Source organism: Elephantulus edwardii, unplaced genomic scaffold (genome assembly GCF_000299155.1).
Source record: "Elephantulus edwardii isolate Elephantulus edwardi_28Jun2011 unplaced genomic scaffold, EleEdw1.0 scaffold00087, whole genome shotgun sequence".
Lineage (NCBI taxonomy): Eukaryota > Metazoa > Chordata > Mammalia > Macroscelidea > Macroscelididae > Elephantulus > Elephantulus edwardii.
The window spans coordinates 11,277,611-11,298,390 of NW_006399837.1; the positions used below are offsets into that span (position 1 = coordinate 11,277,611).

Genomic DNA, 20,780 nt, shown 5'->3' on the forward strand with positions numbered 1-20,780 from the left:
TGTGTGTGTGTATGTTTGTGTGGAAGACCCTTAATGAGATGGATCGATTCTGTGATTGGGGTGGTGGGAATGAGTGTGTTTGAGATGGCGAGGCTGGCACAGGATAGAACGGCATTTAGGGCTCTTGTACATAGGGTCGCTATGTGTCGCAAGTGACTAGATGGCACATAACAACAAAACAACATATATATTTGTGTACATATATTTTTGTACATGTATATTTATGTGTATATATATTTGTGTATTATGTATGTATTTGCGTGTATATTTACATATTTGTGTGTGTATAAATGTGTGTGTGTATATATATTTGTATATATATGTGTCTCTATATATTTGTGTGTATATACATTTGTGTTTGTGTGTATATATATATGTGTCTATATATTTGTGTGTATATACATTTGTGTTTGTATATATTTGTGTGTGTATATATATTTGTGTATGTATATATGTGTGCATGTATATATATTTTTGTGTGTATATATTTGTGTGTGTGTATATGTATTTGTGTGTGTATATATATATTTGTGTATAATATTTGACAGACAATTCTGAAGGAGCTTATTCGAAACAGCTGGTTACATAGCTTTCTGTTTTGTTCCATGTGTGATCTAATAAAATCCTAGCGTCCTGTCATTGCGGCAGGCATGGATATCATGAACAAAGAAAACGCATTGCTAATTTCCCAAACTTAATTTAGCCCCAGCGCTTCCATTTCCTTCCTAATGATTTCCAGATCTGGTTGTTAAGAAGTTAACTAAATTAGCCCATTTGTGTTCTGAAACACCGCTCTTAGGCTTGTCTGCAGTTAGATGGTGGAGCTGATTCCTGTGGGGTGATGATCCAAGCATGTGCGATAGAGATTGATGCCAGAATCTTCTAGATATTTGAAGGGTGGTTCTCGGACAACCAGGAATTCACTCATCTGGATGTTCCCCAAATGTAATCCTGTCTTTGCTAGTTTTTACCCATTTCATTCTGAAGTATTAGGTCATACAGTTGATTACCCTTGGATGTGTGAGCTTTTAAATATATTTTTGTGGAAATTAAATTAGGAGGGAGTTGATTCTTCTTGGGCCATAATGCTGTTACTCTGTGTACCATCGAGACAAACACACCAAGCTAGAGCTAACCTTCCCGCGGGTTTTCAGAGGCCGTTATCCACACAGGAGATCGCCCACCTTTCTCCTGCAGAGAACTGTGGATTCGAACCACAAGCCTTCTGGATTGCAGCTCAGTTTCTTACCCCTTTGCCATCAAGATATTATTTTGTAAAAGCAGAACTCATGTTCGGTCCCATCACTAGGACTATGTGTGGATGCTTGGACGCTGAAGTTAGCTGTCGTTCACCAGTTTTCACGGTTTGTTTTTCCCCTCTTTCACAGGAAACTGCACACCTTAATTGGCCATTGTGGTGAGATTAGTAGTGCGCTGTTCAACTGGGATTGCTCCCTGATCCTGACGGGCTCAATGGACAGGACCTGCATGGTAGGCTCAGTGAATCACTGTACTTTCTCGTTCTTCTTTCTGTCCTTTTCAGTGTGTCAGAACACCCTTCTTAATAGTAGCAAACTCCTAAGGGGCTATAAAATTAACAGGTGAATTTAGCAATAATAGCCAGTCATTGTTTTTATTTCAAGTTTCTGATTTCCAAAGTTAGAAGGAGCTCTTTCTCACGTACTTTGGGCACATGGCCAGCAGGGACCAGTCCCTGGAGAGGAACATGATGCTTTGAAGGGTGGAGGGACAGTGCAGGAGAGGAGGACCCTGGATGAGATGGATTGACACAGTGACTGGAGAAATGGGATTAGATCTGTTGGAGATGATGAGATTGGCTCAGGGCAGGGCAGATTTAAGAGCTAATGTACATAGGGTCATTATGAGTCGCAGGTGACTTGATGGTACATAACAGGAACAACAAGAAGGTAATCATAATTGACTCACTTATTTAAAGGTTTATTTCAAAGGATTTTTTTAAATACAAAATTTTAATTTTATACTGGTTTACTTGCAGCTTACATCTACATTGTTTTTTCACACTGAATCTTTTCCATTTCTTAACCCACCCCTCCCTCCACCCATCAAATTGTGTGATGCTGTGATTACCCTGCCCCCTTGCCCATCACTTTTTTTTTTTTAAATGTCTTTCTATTCATTTCTAAACCCAGATCAGGAATCTCAAAACAGGGACTTTTTGCTATGGAGTTTCTGTACTCTTACAAAAATGGCTAATAGAGTTTATGCTCTGAAATGATTGACTCTCTCATGTTTTGCAGGAAAGGATGGGGAATCTCTCCCTCTGAAAACCCGCCTCTGGGGCAGCTCTGGGGCAGTTCCGACTACAGTACACAACAACAACAGCAAATCACATGTTTTACAGCCTTATTCTGCACTTTTAGAAAAAATTTTAGCATGATCTCCTTCCACAAAAAGAAGACACATTCACTCAGATCGGTGAGGCATGCGCTGTGAGAGTTAGTATAGAGGTAGATTTGCACAGATCCTTTCCAGTTTCCAAGAGCACCCGTGGTGCAGTGGTGGAAGCTGTTGGAACCCACCAGCCGCTCTGGGGAAGAAGGGTGTCTCAGTGTGAGTGCTGGGCTTACAGCTTTGGAAATCTTTACAGCATTTGTGTCCCATAGAGACATTTTGAGTTGGAATCTTCTCCATTAACAGGGATTGGGCTTGGTTTTTATTCAGACATCTGACTTCATTTTCTGTGTCTCTAGTGGTGGTTTTACTTGATGGCTGCCTGTGGGCTCTGGCCATGAATTAAGGTAAAACAAAACAAACAAAAATTAGGTGGAGTAGAGAAACTTGACAGTTTGGAGTCATTGTGTTGAGACTCCTAATCGAAGCTTATAAATAATCAGAAAGGCTTTTTTTTTTTTTAGGTACCTTTTGAAATGAAACTTTCAATAAATGAGTCAAATATGATTACCTTACTGTATTGCAAAGTTAGCTAACTGGTGATAGGCATAGCCTGAAGACTACCTAGGGTCATATTTGATCTTCAGATAGGAAATCATAGTCTTTTAACTTTGCAATTGCAGCTGTGGGATGCGACAAATGGGAAACGTTTGGCCACCCTGACCGGCCATGAGGATGAAATTCTCGATAGCTGTTTTGATTTCACTGGGAAGTTTATTGCAACTGCTTCGGCTGACGGTAAGTAATTGCTTCGTGCATTTAAGTTACAGAGCTATGTATGACCTGCCTGAAAATATATATGATCCTGTGCTATGATGGTGACTCTCTCGGCTTCCTTTCCAAGATGCTCATGCATGTTGTCATACTGTGACCTTGTTATATCTTGATGCCATTGGTGGTGGCATCAAGTCCCCATAACCATAGAATGCAGTAGTATGTCTGCACGAATTCCTTCAAAACTGTGCTTGGAGTTCTCTTCTGGTCGTTATGTAGATACAACATTTTGTGTTCATCATTTTCTGGAAGACCTTGCTGTACACTCCAGTGCACCTGCATCATCACCTGATTGACCGTATGATCACAGGTGCATAGACCTGTGCTGTCTTCTTCTTCTTTTTTTTTTAATTGTATTATTTTTACGTGTACTGTCAAATCAGATCTGACTGGTACAGGAGGAGATTGCCCCCTCCTTCTCCAGCAGAGCATCTAGTGGATTTGAACCGCGTACCTCTGGGATTGCAGTGCAGCGTCTTGCCACTAGGCCACCAGAGCTCCCTCTGTGCCATCTTCTTAAAAACCATGTTTGATGTTACATTATCCCTGGATCGTCTCCTTAACGATCACATGCAGTGTTCCACTATGTCTGCATCCTGTCCTGGATAACCATGCCTGATGCTGTTTTATGAGTCATTTTGCTGACACATATGCATGTACTATTGACCTCCATGAAAACTGCATGTATCATTCTGCTGTGTCTACGTCCTCTCATTGTCAGCCATCTACGTTGGTCTACTAGGTATGTATCTCATATCCCGGCGAACCCTCTGTCATACTAGACAACGTGACAACCATGTGTGAGGGCTCCATTATGTTCGTGTTCTCTTTGATAACCAAATATGAGGATTCCTTTTGTAGATACTGTTTACTTATGATGCTACGCTAATTATATTGTAATTCTGAAAAGCATGCCTTGTGCTACACAGTTTCTGTGCCATCTCCTTGACCCTCCTGTGTGACCCCCCACCACGTCTCTGTCAGGTCCTTGATAACCATGGTGGGTGCACTACTATGTCTGCATTATCTTGAAAACAGCGAATGAGGATGATCCGCTTGACATGCTAATCTCCTCAACCAGCTTGTGTGATGATGTTGTAAGTCCACTGTAAGCCATGCTGCTCTCTGAGACATCACCTTGATCACCAGATAGGATGCTAACTATGTCTCTATGTATGTGACATCTCTTCTGGCTGAAGATGTCACACTATGTCAACATATGATGCCCCACCAAGTCTGCATCATCCCTCTGGTGACTGTATATGACGATACCTCGTGTCTACATCGTACCCCTGATTTCCGTGTTTTCAGTCCTGCTATGACTTTGCTGGTCCCTTTGCAATAACTTATGGTGCTGCACTGTGTTGCTACATGCCTGTCTAAAGAGGAGGAAATGGAACATGGAGGTACAAGGTCATGAGCGTCTTTCTCAAAGGGCCAGAGAGAGTAAGAACAGCACAATCCTTCACTGTCCCAGAGCAGAAAGCACATTAAGAGTCCACAGCCCAGTCCCATGGTGCTTCTGGAGCTACACCAACAGCAAGAGGTTCATTTATTTGTTTCTAACTTATAGACTCACAGTTATGGTGCCAGCAATGGGGTTTATTAGTGAAGTGAGTGAGGGAGGCAAAGAATATTTTACAATACAAGTCCAGGCTTTAGCCCAGAAGTTCCAAAGCACAGTTCCTCAACAAGTCCAGGCTCCGGTTTCAGTTCAGCAGTCAAAGCCAAATCATTCAGCAAGGCTTACCTCAGGGTAGTTACAACCAAATCATCCAGCAAGGTTAGCTCAGAGCAGTTATAAGTCAGTCAGCTTCTCCTTTAAACATCTGGCAAGAACAGCCAGCCCTTTAACTGTGGCCAGTACAAATGCAGAAAGCCTCAGGTCACACCTTGCCACAGTTTCTACACGGTGATGCCACCATCAGGGTCCCACTCGAACCAGGGACTTGTTGCTACAAGTCTTGCTTGCCTCAAGTCTTTGCTGCTCAGTGTGGGAAACACAATTGCTCTGATCCTAATCCCACAGCTGATGCTGATTTGTGAGCCCATGCTGGCTGGCAAGACCATGTGTTTGCAGTTAAGGTAGCTGGAGACCAGAGGGGGCTAACTAATGGGTAAAACCCCTAACTTTTAGGCTAATACCATAATGCCTTTGGGTCATTTTTAATTCATAACAATCCTATTTACTACAGAACAAAACACTGTCTGATCCTGTGCCACTTCACACCTGTTGCTGAACCTGCTGTTGAAGCTACATTGTCAATACTTACTGTTGTTATGTGCCAGCAAGGCAGCTGTGACTCATAGCAACCCTGTGCACCATCGTTCTGGACTCTGCCCTATCCAGCTTGCACATGCAGACGAGGTGACTGGAACCCCCCTGGCTCGGGCCAGGTGCACCTTTGTTCTCAGAGTGACAGCCCTGTTCTTTAGCGCTTTAAAGCAATCTGATGCAACCACCTTTCCCAGTGCCATACATGACTTCATTCTTGACTTAACTGCTTCCCTGGCTGTTGGTTGTGGATCCAAGTAAAACTCGATCCTTGACAACGTGAAACTTCTCTCTGTCTCACCATGATATTGTTTAGTCATTCTAGGTAATACACATATGATACTAAGCCATTCAGGTTTCAGCTCCTTTGTAACCATTTGCGATGTTACATGTTATCTACATGAAGAACCTGAATGGTGCTTGGTCATGTTTCTGTGCTCTCCTTGCTGTCCGTGTGTGAGCTTTGTATCACCTTTACTACCATGAACGATACTATTGTTTCCACTCTCTCTTGGATAACCTTGTATGATTCTATAGTCACCATCAGATTTCAGGGTATGAAGGAGGACACTAAGCTGTACCACGGTCATTTCCATCACAATACAGTGTGTTATCCGATGCCCGTACAATTCCTTGATGACAACACGTGATGCCAAGTACACCTGCATCTCCCAGCTGAAGACTCCATACTGTGCTCTATTATGTTTGTGTCCTCATCTTGAAACCACTTCCAATGTTCCGCTAAGTCCCCCTCAAGCCACTATCACCCTGAAGGTCATTTAGATGCTGCATCACGTGTTTATCACTTCCTCCATGGCAACTTATGTGCACTCTGTCTCCTGGGAACCACGAAGGAAACTGCATTATGTGTATGTAGGTCACTTGTGTGGAGCCATGTATAACGTGCCCATGTATCGTCTCCATGGTAACCACCTGAGGTGCAGTGTCTGTATCCACTCGATAGTGTGTGTGTCGCTCTATCAGGAACGATTTTCTTGGTCACCAGTGTTGGTGCTGGCCGGTGCCTACTTCCTCCCCCCAGTGGCCGTACACCATGCTACATAAAGTGTGCATCGTGTCCTCTGAGGCCGTGATGAATTTATTTTTCTCTCTCATCTGCTAGTTCACCCGAGTAGTGGTTTTATTCTTATTAGGGGAAAACAAACATAGAAATGCATAAGGGTTTGAGGTTGTTTTGCGTATTTTATAACTTCTCTGGCCATTCTCTGCTCCGTAAGTATTTTGGTTTTCATTGGGTTTTTGTTTGTTTGTTTTAAATTTAGTTTTGATCTTTTTGTACCTAATTCTGTTTTTAAAAACTATGATCTCATTCACCAAGTATTGTTGTTAGGTGTTGTTGAGTCAAATACTACTCATAGTGACCCTAAGGACAGCAGATGCTGCCAGGTCCTGACTCCTGTGCCATCCTCATCATCTCTGACGCACCTGAGCCCACAGATGCAGTCACTGTGCCAGTCCACCTCATTGGGGGTCTTCCTCTCTTTAGCTGACCCTCCACTTTCACCAGCATAATGTCCCTTTCCAAGGAATAGCCTCTCCCAGCAACATGTCCAAAATATGCTTACAAGGAGCTTTCTGGTCGCAGCTTCTCCAAGACATACCCTTGTTCTTTCGGCAGTCCATGGGATACTCTGCACTTTTCTCCAGCAGCACAATTCAAAGGCATCAATTCTCCTTCTCTCATCCTTATTTATTATCCAGCTCTGGAAGTGTAACAAGTCATTGAAAAGATCATGGCCCAAATAAGGCACATCTCAGTATTCAAACTGGCATCATTGCTCCTGGAGCATCGCTCTTAGAGTATTTTGGAGAGGTCCCGGAGAGTGCACTTGTTCAAGGCAATATGTCTTCTGATCTCCTGACTGCTAGTACCAAGAGAGCAGATTGTGGATTCAAGTAAAACGAAATCATTAACAGTCTTAAGCCTTTCTCCATCTATCATGATGATGCCTATTGGCCCAGTGGTAGGACCTTTGTCTTCCTGACTTTGAGATGGAACCCGTATTGAAAACTAGTGTTTGATCTTCTGCAGAAAGCATTTCAGGTCCTCCTCACTTTCAGTAAGCAGGGTTGTGTCGTCTGCAGAACACAGATGAGTCTTCCTTCAATACTTCTTTTTCTTTGTCATTGGAATTGTATAGCTTGAAGTGGTTTAAAAACTTTTTTTAATATGTGTGTGTGTGTGTGATGTATTTGTTCCTATGGAAGAGTTCTGGTCATGCTGTGGTTAAGGTATTTGGCTCCCAGTCAAAAGGTCAGCAGTTCGCACCCACCAGCTTCTCCAGAGCTGAGATGAGGCAGTCTGTCCTGATAGATGTTTTTAGAAAGCCCCCACTTCTCATTGCCAGAGTTGGAACCACCTTCTAGCTGACCTTCCAGCAGGTTTTTGAGGCTGTAAATCACACAGGAGGAGGTTGGGCCCCCGAGGCAGCCACGTTTGGGTTAGGAGCACAAGTTCCTAAGGACGGCACCTCAGGGGCCTCCTCCCTGGGAGATCGGGGTGGGGGGCTTTGCCTCAGGGTTGCTGGGCATGAACTCTGACTCTGTGGCAGTGGGTTGGGTTTTACTCAACCTCTCTCTTTTCTCATAATTTCAAACCATATTGCCCTGTTTTTCTTTTTTCCCCTGAAATTTTACAGTGTTTCTCTAAAACCTATAGAGCATTTGTGTAGTTGATTCCCCTTTATGTTATTAAACACTCAGTGCACAGTGAGGCAGGCTGGGTGGCCTAGTGGCAAGAAGGTGCGCTGCAATCCAGAAGGCACACCTGAGGCCACCAGCTGCTTCACCAGAGAAGGCTGGGCGATCTCGTCGTGTGTGATTAACGGCCTCTGAAGACCGGCTGGAGGGTCAGCTGGTCAGCTCCAACTCTGCATTACACAACCACGTGCTCATTGTTTTCCTTAAGCTCTCAAAATGCCCAGCGAAACAGCACACTTTATAGATGTTTCTACCACATTCATTCTTACCCTTATTTTCTTCTAAAGTTTGCATTTTAATAAAGGTAAGTACCAGTTTTTTTCAGGATAGTTTGCTTCCTGCTAAATTAAATATTTTACCTTTCTGTCATTTTATAATTTGTCTTAAGAAAGCACCTTGGCTAAGTAACCTTAGTAACATCTCTTTGGCAGAAATTATGCTGGTCCTGTTTTTCTTTTGCTCTGTGTGTATATCTATCCATTCAGCTATGTTGTTGTTATGTGCCGTCGAGTCACTTGCGACTCATAGTGACGCTATGTACAACAGCCCTAAACTCTGCTCTGTCCTGTGCCAATGGCCTATATTTATTGTTGACACATGCCTCTGGTGGGCGCTGTGGTGACATCACCCATGGGGAATTGCACGAACCCAAAGGCTGAGTCTCTCTCTGGTGGTTTAGATCCATGAGTGGTTCTGAGGGAGGAAAAGGGGCATCTCCACCCATGTGATTTACAGCCTCAGAAACCCAATGGAGGGTCAGGTATGAGTCAGTCTAGTGTCTGTGGCAATGAGAGAGGGAGAAAGAGAGAGAGGGGGAGAGAGAGAGAGAGAAAGAGAGGGGAGAGAGAAATTGAGGGGGAGGAGAGAGTGAGAGCAGGCGCGAGCTCACGTGAGCTCACAAATGGAGAAAAATGAGCTGTCCCCTTCCTTCAAGATTTACAGCTTCAGATATCCAGTCCCCATGAGTCCACATTAACTCAATGGCAGTGAGTTGGGTTGAGATAGGACTGGCATTCTCCGAGACACTGGGGCTACGGCTAAGAACAAAACATTCTATCAGCTCTTCTGTGCAAAAGAATTTCTTAGAAGACAGTGGTGATAGGGAGCTCTGGTGGCCTAGTGGCAAGAAGCTGCACTGCAATCCCAGAGGCGTGCTGTTCGAATCCACCAGATGCTCTGCTGGAGAAGGAGGGATAATCTCCTCCTGTACCAGTCAGATCTGATTTGACGGTGTACACACACACACACACACACACAATTATAATAATAAAAAAAGCTTAAAATATCCTCCTCTCCCCCTAAAAAAAGAAGACACTGGTGGTTCAGTGGTGGGATTATTGGCTTCTGTGCAAGTGACTCGGGTTCAGGTCCAGCCAGTACATTTCATGAGCAGTCACCAGTGAGAGCTTTTGTGTGTTGGATGCGGAATAAGCTTCAGCAAAGCTTCCAGACTGAGCTGGCTTGGAGAATATGACAATCAACTTTGTAAAATGAGTCACTGTAAATCCTGCAGATCACAGCTGTCCAGCCCTCTTGGGCATGGGGCCAACACGAGTCCCCCCTCTCAGGGCAGCCAAACCACAGCACAGCGACTCCTGTTTGTCCACTGAGCAGTAGAGCCTGCTGGTCTTTCTTGGAAGAGCTCACATATCTCACAAACCCGTGGACTCCTCCCTCACATGCAATGTTAGCTGAGCTGTTTCTATCCCTTTGAAACGTGTTTCGAGATCTTATTTCTACCCGGGAACCCACTGTCTGCTAGGGTGAGCTCAGGGCTAGAGAGGCTGTGCTGGCTGCCAGCCCTTTTCGCCCTCCTGACTTACAGTGGGACCTGCTCACGGTAGTGCCACCTCTCAGCTCAGGCGCGAAGACACACTTGGCACGTCAGTGGGGCAGATATTTAGAGAATTTAAGTTCTTTGCTTCCGAGTTCTGTATTTCAGATGAATGTGTACATACCCCCACTTTTCTTCAAAAGGAACAGCAAGAGTTTTCTGTGCAGCCACGAGAAAATGCATTACCAAACTGGAAGGCCATGAGGGGGAAATTTCAAAGGTGAGTTACTGTCTCATTTGAAGCCATTGACTTAAAAAAATAATCCAATATTCTTAGTATACTAGACCTATTACTAGTGGATAGATGAAATGGACTTGACTACTAGTGGATGAGATTGAGCAAGTTGTATAACTTAACGTAGACCTAAATAGACCTGTCATTTAGGAGGCCTGATGACACAGTGCCTCACCTCTTGACTGCTAACCAGAAGGTCAGTGGTTCGAAACCACCTGTCACCTCCCAGTAGGAAGGTATGCAGTCTGCTTTTCTAAAGATCATAAACAGCCTTGGGAATCATGCAGTGACATTCTCCTGTCTTACAAGGCCACTGGGAGCTGGCATGGACTTGATAGGAATGGAGTGCGTGCGTGAGTGTGTGTGTGTAGACCTTCTGTCTAACTGAGTCTTGGCTGGAGCGGACGGGCTCAGCTCTGCTCAGTTACTGTGTGTGCTCTCGGACTCATTATGATAAGTGATTTTTAAGACCTTTTAAAAAGCATCAAGCTGTATTCAGGCATCTGAAAAAATATTTAACTGAAAATGGCTACTAAAGCAACTTAAGGAGCTTATAAAGCACTTTTTCTGCCTTTACTAATCAGACATTCTTATTACAGAAAATCAGGCTATGCAGTAAGTATTGAGTGCACCTACTCCTCTCCAACTAATTATCTGATATTCCACATTCACGACAAGAGTGGAAAATCGATTATTTTTCACACTAACAGTGTCCATCTGCCAGTAACGAATGCTGAGGTGTGCTGGTTAACACGGCTGTGATAGCTAAGCTCGTGTGTCAGCTTGGCTGGACCTTGACTCTCAGTGTTTGGCACTTATGTGATGATGGCATTTGGCAGTTCCCAGTGGTGAGATCATCCTTTATTTTGTGATTTAAAGTGGTCATGCCAGCCATTTCTCCTAGTGACCTAGTGTTTGGAGTCCAATTATGGCCATCAGTGAGAAGTGCGTGCATTCTTTAAATGGGGTCAACTGGGAATATTTTCTGGGAATCGTTAGTAATTAAAGCACATGTGTAATTATTCTGAGATACTAAGCCTGACTTTTAGAAGTCTCTGTGTTATTTTTGTCCTCATAGAGCCCAGTCTCCCTGATGGTCTGCTCCGTATATAGGTTGTAAAGGTATGGAGATAGGACACATCCCTGGCACACACCCTTCTCGATTTTGAACCATGCAGTGTTTCCTTGCTCTGTTCTGATGACTGCCTCCTGGTCCAAGTATAGGTTTTACATAGCACAATCAAATGTTTTACTATTCCTATTTTCCTCTTTGTAGGAACAGATCACTGGGTTTTTCACCCACAGAGGCACTGGCTGGGTTTGAACTGTGAACCTTTTGGCTTGCAGTTGCCTGATTAACAGCAGTGCCATCATACCTCCAACAAATCCCCCAAAATGTTGAGGTTCAAAGAAGCCTGACTTGTGTCGTCATCCTCACCAGGGCATTGCTTCTTGCTTTGCCAGGACAAGTGCATTGGAAAGGAGGTGGGGTGGGGGGAGGGTGCACAGCACATGAAATGATGAGTGGTTTGGTCTCTAGCATGGCAGAAGGGCAGGCCAGTAAGCATTTGTGCCTAGACTTTCATTTCATTGGTCTCTGCAGTGCTTTTTCTTTCTCAAAGGAACCATCATTCTATGTCAGAATCCTTGCCATGCCAGCAAGGTGGCAGGTGTTAATACTATCGTCCCCTTTGTGCTGATTAAAAATAGGAAAATTTAACAGAACAGCAAGCAACAAATGCTGGCGAGGATGTGGAGAAATTGGAACCCTTATTCACTCTTGGTGGGAGAGTAAAATGGTGCAACCACTGTGGAAGACTGTATGACGCTTTCTCAAAAAGTTGCAAATAGAGATACCATTTGATCCAGCAATTCCACTACCGGGAATAATACTCCAAAGAAACCATAACTACCACCCAATCAGATATATGCACACCCATGTTTATCGTGACTTTGTTCACAATAGCAAAGAGTTGGAAACAACCTAAGTGCCCATCAACAAATGAATGCATAGAGAAGCTGTGGTATATTCACACGATGGAATACTATGCTACATTAAAAAACAAGGAACTCATGAAATATTATACAAAGTGGGAGACCCTGGAGGACATTATGCTGAATAAAATATCTCAGTCACAAAAGGACAAATATTGTATAGTGCTGCTGTTGTAAAACAGACTGACATCGGGGTTGAGGGAGACTGAGGAAGATGGGATAAATTATGTATACTGCATTGAAATAGATGAGGGAGAGAACTGTTTAACAGGAGTCCAGAATGAAGGCTGCATAGTGGGGTGGACCTGGGGGGAGGGATTGTATAACAATGAAAGTAGTTTTCTTTTACTTTTCAAAGAGAAGAGCGAACTGGGGAGGTTGGGCAGGGAGAAAAGTGCAACAGTGAATGAATGGAAATCCAAAGTCTCTGTAAACTTTCAATAATAATAATAATAATAATAATAATAATCATCGACTGGAAGTTATCATGCCAATCTGAGCCTTGGCTGGGACTGATGGGCTAAGCTCTGCTCCATTAGTAGTAGAATTTAGTGCTGGTTATGTTCTTAGTTCTTTCTTCTTGCTCTGGGAGCTCTGGTGGCCTCGTGGATAAGGAACGGTGCTGCCAACCTGATGGTACATAGTTTGGATCCCCCAGCAGCTCTGTAGGAGAAGGACGAGCCGTCTCCTCCTATGTGATCGGAGGGTCAGCTATGTGTCGGCCCTGACTCCGCAGCGTACAACCACACCACTACCCTCTTTCTCCTCTGCAGGTGTCTTTCAGCCCCCAGGGAAACCGCCTTCTAACTGGCAGTGCCGACAAAACAGCCCGGATCTGGGACACGTTCACCGGCCAGTGCCTCCAGGTTCTCGAGGGCCACACGGATGAGATCTTCTCATGCGCCTTCAACTACCAAGGCGACATCGTCATCACAGGTATGAGGGGCAGACACTGCCAGCTCCGCCTGGCCGTTGCCAGTTTGGGCTCCCAGGAAGCTTGGGTGGCATGGGCCACAGGGAGGGAGGTGCTGCTCACCAAAGGCACCACCTCACCGGCTGTTCGAATCCACCAGTGGCTCCTCGAGTGAAGCAGGAGCGATTGCCCCCTCCATCCAGCCTCAGAAACCCGCTCGAGTATCATTTGAGTTGGTTCTGACTCAAAGGTAATGAGGGAGAGAGTGAGGACCTTGGTGTTCTTAAGTTGACTAGGGAGCTCCAGTGGCTTGGTGGTAAAGAATTGCACTGCCAATCCAAAGGTATGTGGTTCAAATCCACCAGCTGCTCCACAGAAGAAAGATGGGCAGTCTCCTCCCGTGTGATTTACTGCCTCTAAAAACCTGCTGGAGGGTCGCTGTGAGTCAGTTCCGACTTCGCGGCACACGAAACACCGGCATGAGAAGAAACCAGTGACGTTTTGTAGGGCTCTAAGTGGAAGATGCTGCTTTGTGACCCGTGAATCCTACACACTTGGAGCTGTTCAGATTCCAAGAAGGACCAGACAGAAGGGCATGGCTGAGACAGCTGTGTTCTCCAGTCCAAGATGCTGAGACCTGCTCTTGTGACTGTCATGGGGACCTGGTGAATTTAACACCAGCTACAATCATGCAAGACACACGAGCGTGTCTTCTAAAGGACTTGGCTCGCTCAAGGGATCTGCGGCGGGAGCTGGGGCTCTGACCCATTTCACACGCTGATGATTGACATGGCCCAAGGACTCTGGGAACTCATTCTGACTCCCAGAGACCCTGTAGGACAGGTCAGGGCTACCCCAGGTGGTGTCAGGGACAGTGCATCTCAGGGTGAGCAGACCACCACACACGTTTCTCCCAAGGAGCAGCTGGTGGACTCAAACCACCAGCCTTACAGTTATCTGGTGATAACTTGAACCACCAACGCTCTGGGCAGTGACCCAGAATGAGTCGACTCCTGAAAGGGTGAGCGAAGCGAATACAATAGAAGAAATAACTCTGCAAACTTTGTTTCGCTAGGCAGTAAGGATAACACCTGCAGGATATGGCGTTGACCAAAGGACGGCAGCTGACGAAGAAGCTCACAGCTCTGGAGAACGAGAACTTGAACTTTGGAGACAGCAAGCAAGCTGTTTTGATACAGAATATATTTTTCTTTTAAAAATTTGTTTATTTCCACACTGTGCTCTTAGCTTCATGCCTATTAAAACGGATGTAGTCGTATGGTTTCTTTTATTTGATGGGGAGGCTTGGGAATAGCATCATCACATTTTGGCAGAGGCCACTTGGTTTGCCAATTTTGGGTTACTTTACAAGGAGATGAATAGCATCGTGATGCTGATAAATGAAACAAGAGTGATTTAACTATAAAGGTGCCATTGAATTGGGATAGACTCATAGCTGACCCTTCAGTAGGTTTTCAGAGGCTGTAAGTAGCATGAGAGGAGATTTCCCATATTTTTCATGAGAGGTAGCAGCTGGTTTCGAACCATGAGTCTTTGAGTCAGGAGAACAACTCTCTGCCTCTGGGATTATGCCTTAATGTTCCCTAACAGTGTTTCCTAGATGCCACTTTGTGTACCGTTGAGTCGGAACCAACCCATAGCTGACCCTCTGGCAGCTTTTCAGAGGTAGTTTATCACATGGGAGGAGATTGCCCATCCTTCTCCCACAGAGCAGCTGGTGGCCTCGAACCATGTGCCTTCGGGATGGCAGTGCAGCTTCTTGCCACTTGGCCACCACTTTGCAGACTGTGAGTTGTTTTAATTTCTGCACCATTCTAAATTTTCTGTGAGAAAACACTGTGAATGGCACATCCTTACTCAGGAGGTATCGCTCTGTTGTGCTGTGAGGCAGAGCCAACAACAGTCATGATGCGTTTTCAAGGGGACACGTGTGTTCAGAATTTGAACTATATGTTTTATTACCTACTTTGCAGCTAGGAATGACAGAGTTTTGGACCACCCCGCCAAAAAATAGCGATAAATAAAAATAGTGATAATAAAAAAATAGTATGTATTTTAACTATATTTTTTTTTAAAAAAATCCAATCAGGAAAATAAAATGTACTTCACTTAATAACAAATATATTTTATAGATGGATAACATAAAACGGAATAATCTAAAGTAGTAGCTGCTGAATTGATTACGACTTGAGGTGACCTAGTGTATGTCAGGTAGAACTGGGCTCCATTGAGTTTTCAGTGTCAATTTGTGTAAGTAGATCATCAGTCCTTTCTTCATAAGTGGATTCTAACCATCACTTTTCAGTAGGTAATCAAGCACTTAACCAATTGGACCATCTATGTTAATAATTGGAGACTTGGTATTGTCACTTGTTTCCCATGAATTTGGAAGTTGGACAACAAAGAAGGAAGACTTGCACTTGGAAAGTATATAGTCAGGGACCTCTTTAAATTATTGAAGAGCAATGCTGTCAGTTTGAGGACTAAGGTGTGCCTGATTCAGGTTATGGTCTTTTCAATCATTGTCTATGCTCTGAGAGCTGGACAATGAGTAAGGATGACAGAAGATAATGGATGCCTTTGAACTGTGTTGTTGGAGAAGAGTGCTAAAAATCCCATGGACTGCCAAAAACCAAATAGATATGTCTTGGAGAAGGTGCAGCCAGAGTGCTTCTTTTAGGCAAACATGATGAAGCTTCATCTCACATAGTTTGGGCATGTTACTAGGAGAGGTTATTCTTTGGAGAGTGACATCATGTTTAGGGAGATGGAGAGGAGGCAAAGGAGAGAAAGATCCTCAACTAGGCGGACTGACACAGTAAATGCAGCAATGGGCTCAAGTGTGTCAGAGATTGTGAGGATGGCCCAGGGTAGGACAGGGTTTCGGATCACTTGTTCACAGGGTCAGTATGAGTTGTACTCGATAGCACCTGACAGTGTTCATAATCGAAACCATGGTATTTTTGCTTGCTTCCCACACATCTGAAAGTTGGACAATGAAAACGGAAGACCTAAGAGTTGATACCATTGAGTTGTGGCATTGGTGAGGAATGGTGACCATACCATGACTGCCAAGAGAACAAACCAGTCTGTCCTGGAGGAAGTTGTTTTATTGTTAAGTGTTGTTGAGTTGTGGATGACTCACAGTGACCCTTTGAATGAAAGACCTGAACATTTGTATAATTTTCATCCAAGTTCGTTTCTCCAAGTTCATAGAGTTTCTGGAGGCAAGCTATTTTGGAAGTGGACACCACTCCTGCTTCCAAGCATGTTTTAATCAGGGAGCGCCACCAAACACTGTCCACCATGGATAACCATTAATGCATTTGACACATCAGGGTCACAGTGTTCAGCATCACAGCAACCATGAGTTACCTCTGTACAGCAAATGGACAGATGAGTGCTATACCACTTAGAAGAATGTTTGACCAAAAACATTAAAACTAGGCCTGAGGACTGCAGATTAAAATCACCTACCTTTGGCTTGGTAACATAACTTTCTACCCACTAGGCCAACAGAGCTCTATGTTGTTATTGTTAGTAAGTGCCATCAAGGCCTAGATGACTCATAGCAACCCTATTCTCTTTGAAGTCTAAGAAGGTGAGCCATCCTCTCATATACTTTGGGAATGTTGTCAGGAAACACCAGTCCTTGGGAAAAAGAGATGTCATTCTTGGAAAAGTAGAGGACTAGTGAAAGAGAGAAAGACCAGACCATCATTTAAAAGGATTTACCCAGTGGATGTTCAAGTCTATAACAATGGACTTGAACATGGCAGAGATCGTGAGAATGGGACAGGACAGGGCAAGGTTTCAGAATGTTGTTTCAAGGGCACTTAATAACAACTAACAACAAGCATAATCATGAACTGAATAAAGAGAATATCAATTGATGACTCAGGAAGAGTTAAATAGACACTTAGAAGAGTGAATGGAACAAAACGTGGGTTGGAAACAGTTAGGTGCTCACAAGGACACCAGCAGGGGCCTCAGGCTAAGACCAGCTTTAAAGGAAAGTATGATCTTAAAAATATTAACAAAAAGTGGTTCCCCGCCCCCTCTTCCCAAAGTCATGCAGAGAATGAGAGAAGGTTGTGTTTCTCAAGGGCAAACACTTGCATACTTTTATTGGGTCTCATCTCAGCAGGTGGCACTGTTGGCCTTTTGACAGCTGGGTTCTTGCCTCTCTCATAGTATGAAGTGTACATGTCCCATTCTGTGTCCTTTACAGAAGAGGGTTAGATGAGGATACATGACTGTTTTGAAGCCTTGGACCACGTGGGCATATCTGGTGCCGTGGCACCTGATGCACTTGTACAGATGCTTTGCTGTCTGTCTGTGAAGACAAAGACCAGCGTGATGAATGGGAGCGTCCTATTGTTCTCTGCGCTTCTGTTGGGAGCTGGGTTATGACACCCTCTCTTAAAGAACCCCACATTATATTTTGTCTTTTCATATTAATATTAGATCAGAATATAATGAGGACCCTTAAGTGTACTTTAAAGAAATTTAACATCTGTGAATTAAGAGTAAGCATTAGGAGGGCATGGGGTTTGTATTGTTCTTGGCATTGCCACCAGTCTGTGAAAGGTCAATCTGATTTGAGTTTGGTTGTAGAAGACAAAGAACCATCCTGGTGTCATGGTTAAGTGGCTCACTGCTGACTGAAAGGTTGTCAGTTCAAACCGACCAGCTGTGTCCAGGGAGAAAGATGAGGCAGTCTGCCTGGTAAAGATTACAGACTTGGTAACCCTTGGAGACAGTTCTGCTCTGTCATGTAAGGTGTGATGGTCTCAGCCCAGGAAGCCCCACACACAGGCCCGTTCTGCTCTGTCACACCGGGTGACGAGTAGAGGTCCGCTCAGTGGCACTGCTTCAATCACTTGACAGTCTTTTTTAATTTTTAAAAAATTTTATTATTTTTGTGTGTATACCATCAAATCGGATCTGACTGGTACAGGAGGAGATTGTCACTCCTTCTCCAGCAGAGCATCTGGTGGATTCAAACCACTTACCTCTCGAATTGCAGTGCAACTTCTTGCCACTAGGCCACCAGAGCTCCCTTTCTTCAATTCCTTGAAATGGATCTACGAGCTGAGAATTTGCACATTCAGAGCAGTTTTTCTCATTAGTATATTATGGTCCAGGTACCGTGGTATCATGAGTAGTAAGTTACATGTTGGGTTGGTAACCAAAAGGTCATCGGTTCAAACCCACCAGTCAATCTGTAGGAGACAGATGGACAATATCTTTCTGTAAAGATATACAACCTTGGAAAATCTGATGGACGATGGCTATGAGCAGGACTAAACTCAGTGGCCAGGGGCGTGTTACGGCTTCGAGCGTCCTTGGAATAGACCTAGTACGTCCTGATTTCCCTTCTCCTAGGAAACGGGAAGCCAAATTCATGCAGGGACTATTTTAAGCACTCATCTCAGGACTTTGTGTGGGTTCAGGGCTGTGACTAGATTATGGTTCAACGTAGTGAGCAAGTGGTGGCCGTGGCTCTGAAGCAGCCGAGTTTCCCAGAATTGTCAGCCCACCCGGCAAAGCTGTGCTCCCCTCCGCAGGTGAGGGCATCTCTCGCAGGTCGAGCAGCAGCAGAAAGCACTGCTGCCGAGGAAGAAGACGTGGCTCTTAGTCCAGCAGTGGGATTTCACACTTCTTTTTATAATACTGATCCAGAATTTGAGACTGTAAAGGGATATCAATGAGAAGAATGAAAGGAAATAGTAATATACTTTAAAAAAGATAAAGACACTTTCAAAGGTAAAACTACTCCCCGGGTGTATGATGTATTTATTCAGTTTCCGAGACCGATCTTGATGACAGGTCCTACCACCATGAAGTTAAAGTGCTCATGATACTGGACAAGGAAGCCAGTGCTCTGGATAGAATGACCCCTTGCCCCCCGCCACTGCCTGATATCTGCACACAGTGCCTTAAGATCATTGGGGTGCGCTTTGCCTGGGTGCAGCTCTCGCCATGATTCCTATTTTAGTAATTTTCTCCATACACTTTCTCACTTGCAGGACTTTGTAAGACACGAGCCTCTTTAAAGATGGGAATAGCAAAGCCATGGAGCCAGTTCCACCGTGGCTTCTCCCCGTCTGCCCGGAGGGGTGTGCATGCATGGAATTGAGAATAGTGCCAGGCGCTTTTCTCCAGGCAGGAGAGACTGCTCTCTCAGTGTGCCCGAGGCAAAGGACTCCGGGCTTTTCTAGAATAGGACAGGAAGTTGTTTAGCAGTTACAGTGCTCTGGGATGAATACAATCAGAGAATAATTAGGCCATGCATCATTAAGAGGCCAGTTTTGAGCCTTTTATGACATGCAAAGAAGTAATTTCATATGGTTCACATCTGTTTTAGAAGGGGTGCAGCCAGAACGCTCAGAAGCAAAGGTGATTAGACCTTGTCACATGTGACTCATGATGTGTGAGTACTCATCTCTGCAGAAGGGCAGGTTTGATAAGTAGGAGGTCAGTGCCAAGGAAGGCAGTGCTCAAGGAGACGGGATGGCCCAGTGACTGTAATAGTGACTCAGACATGCCAGTGGCTATGAGGATGGTACAGGACAAAGCGATGTGTTATACCATCGCGTTGGTATTAGCCAGACACTGATGGCATCTAATAGTTGCTTCCTATACATCAAAAAGTAAGGAAGACAGAAGGAGAATCAATGCCTTTGAATTATAGTATTTTCAAAGATTCTTGAATGTCCCGTGGGCTGCCAAAAGAATGAATGGATCAGTCCTGGTAGTCAAGGGTGGAGAAACTTACTTGGAACATCTTGTCAGAAGGGGCCAGTACTTGGGGAAAAAGCATCCTGATAAGAAAAAAAGAGGGTCAGAAAACAGGATGATGTTCAACCAGGTGGACTGACACGGTGACTGCTGCAATGGCCTCTAGTGTACCAGGACATGTGAAGGAGGCACAGGACAGGATGGGGTTTAGATCTGCTATTCACAGGGTTGCTGGGTCGTACTCGACTCGATGGCACTGAACAACAACAGCAAAACAATGTGGTTGTTAAGATCATAAAATGTGTGTGAATGGTTGAATGGAAAACCAATCTCCTTCACCGACCCTCTCCGCCTTTCCAAAAATGGCGTTCTTCTCCAATGAATAGCCCCTCCTAACAACATGCCTGGATTATGTGAGGCGATGCCTCCTTGTTCTTGCCTCCAGAGAGCACTCCGGCTACACCCTCTCCAAGATCTGTTTATTTGTTCTTTTGGCCACCCATGGAATGCTCGGTGCCCTTCTCCAACACCACAGCTCAAAGGTCTTCCCTCTGCTAAGTAAGGCTATCAAAGCAAGAGGCCAGTCTCTCTCATGCAAGTGAGAAGGAGAGTTATCAGAGACAGTACTTGGCAGAGGGGGATGTAGAAGACAACAGTGACAACCTCACCCAGGACTCACTGAAGGTAATGAGTTGGCGAGTTTACGAAGAGAGATGGATGGAAACATAGGAGAGATTGTGAGGATGGCAGTGTGGGCTGTGTCTAGTCCTGTTCAGTGATTACTGGGTCAGAACTGACTCAATGGGACCTCACAACAGTAACAACTGTCAAGGGG

General features: G+C 44.5%; 1 protein-coding gene across 1 annotated transcript in view; it reads left to right on the forward strand.

Annotated features, from left to right (window-relative positions):
• DAW1 (dynein assembly factor with WDR repeat domains 1) overlaps positions 1-14,290 on the forward strand; it is a 43,359-nt gene extending 29,069 nt beyond the window's left edge. The window contains exons 8-12 of the mRNA XM_006890301.1: positions 1,389-1,491; positions 3,057-3,171; positions 10,181-10,257; positions 13,041-13,203; positions 14,256-14,290. Coding sequence (XP_006890363.1) covers positions 1,389-1,491; positions 3,057-3,171; positions 10,181-10,257; positions 13,041-13,203; positions 14,256-14,290 — 493 coding nt within the window. The remainder of the gene's footprint in view (positions 1-1,388; positions 1,492-3,056; positions 3,172-10,180; positions 10,258-13,040; positions 13,204-14,255) is intronic.
• The last annotated feature ends 6,490 nt before the right edge of the window (positions 14,291-20,780 follow it).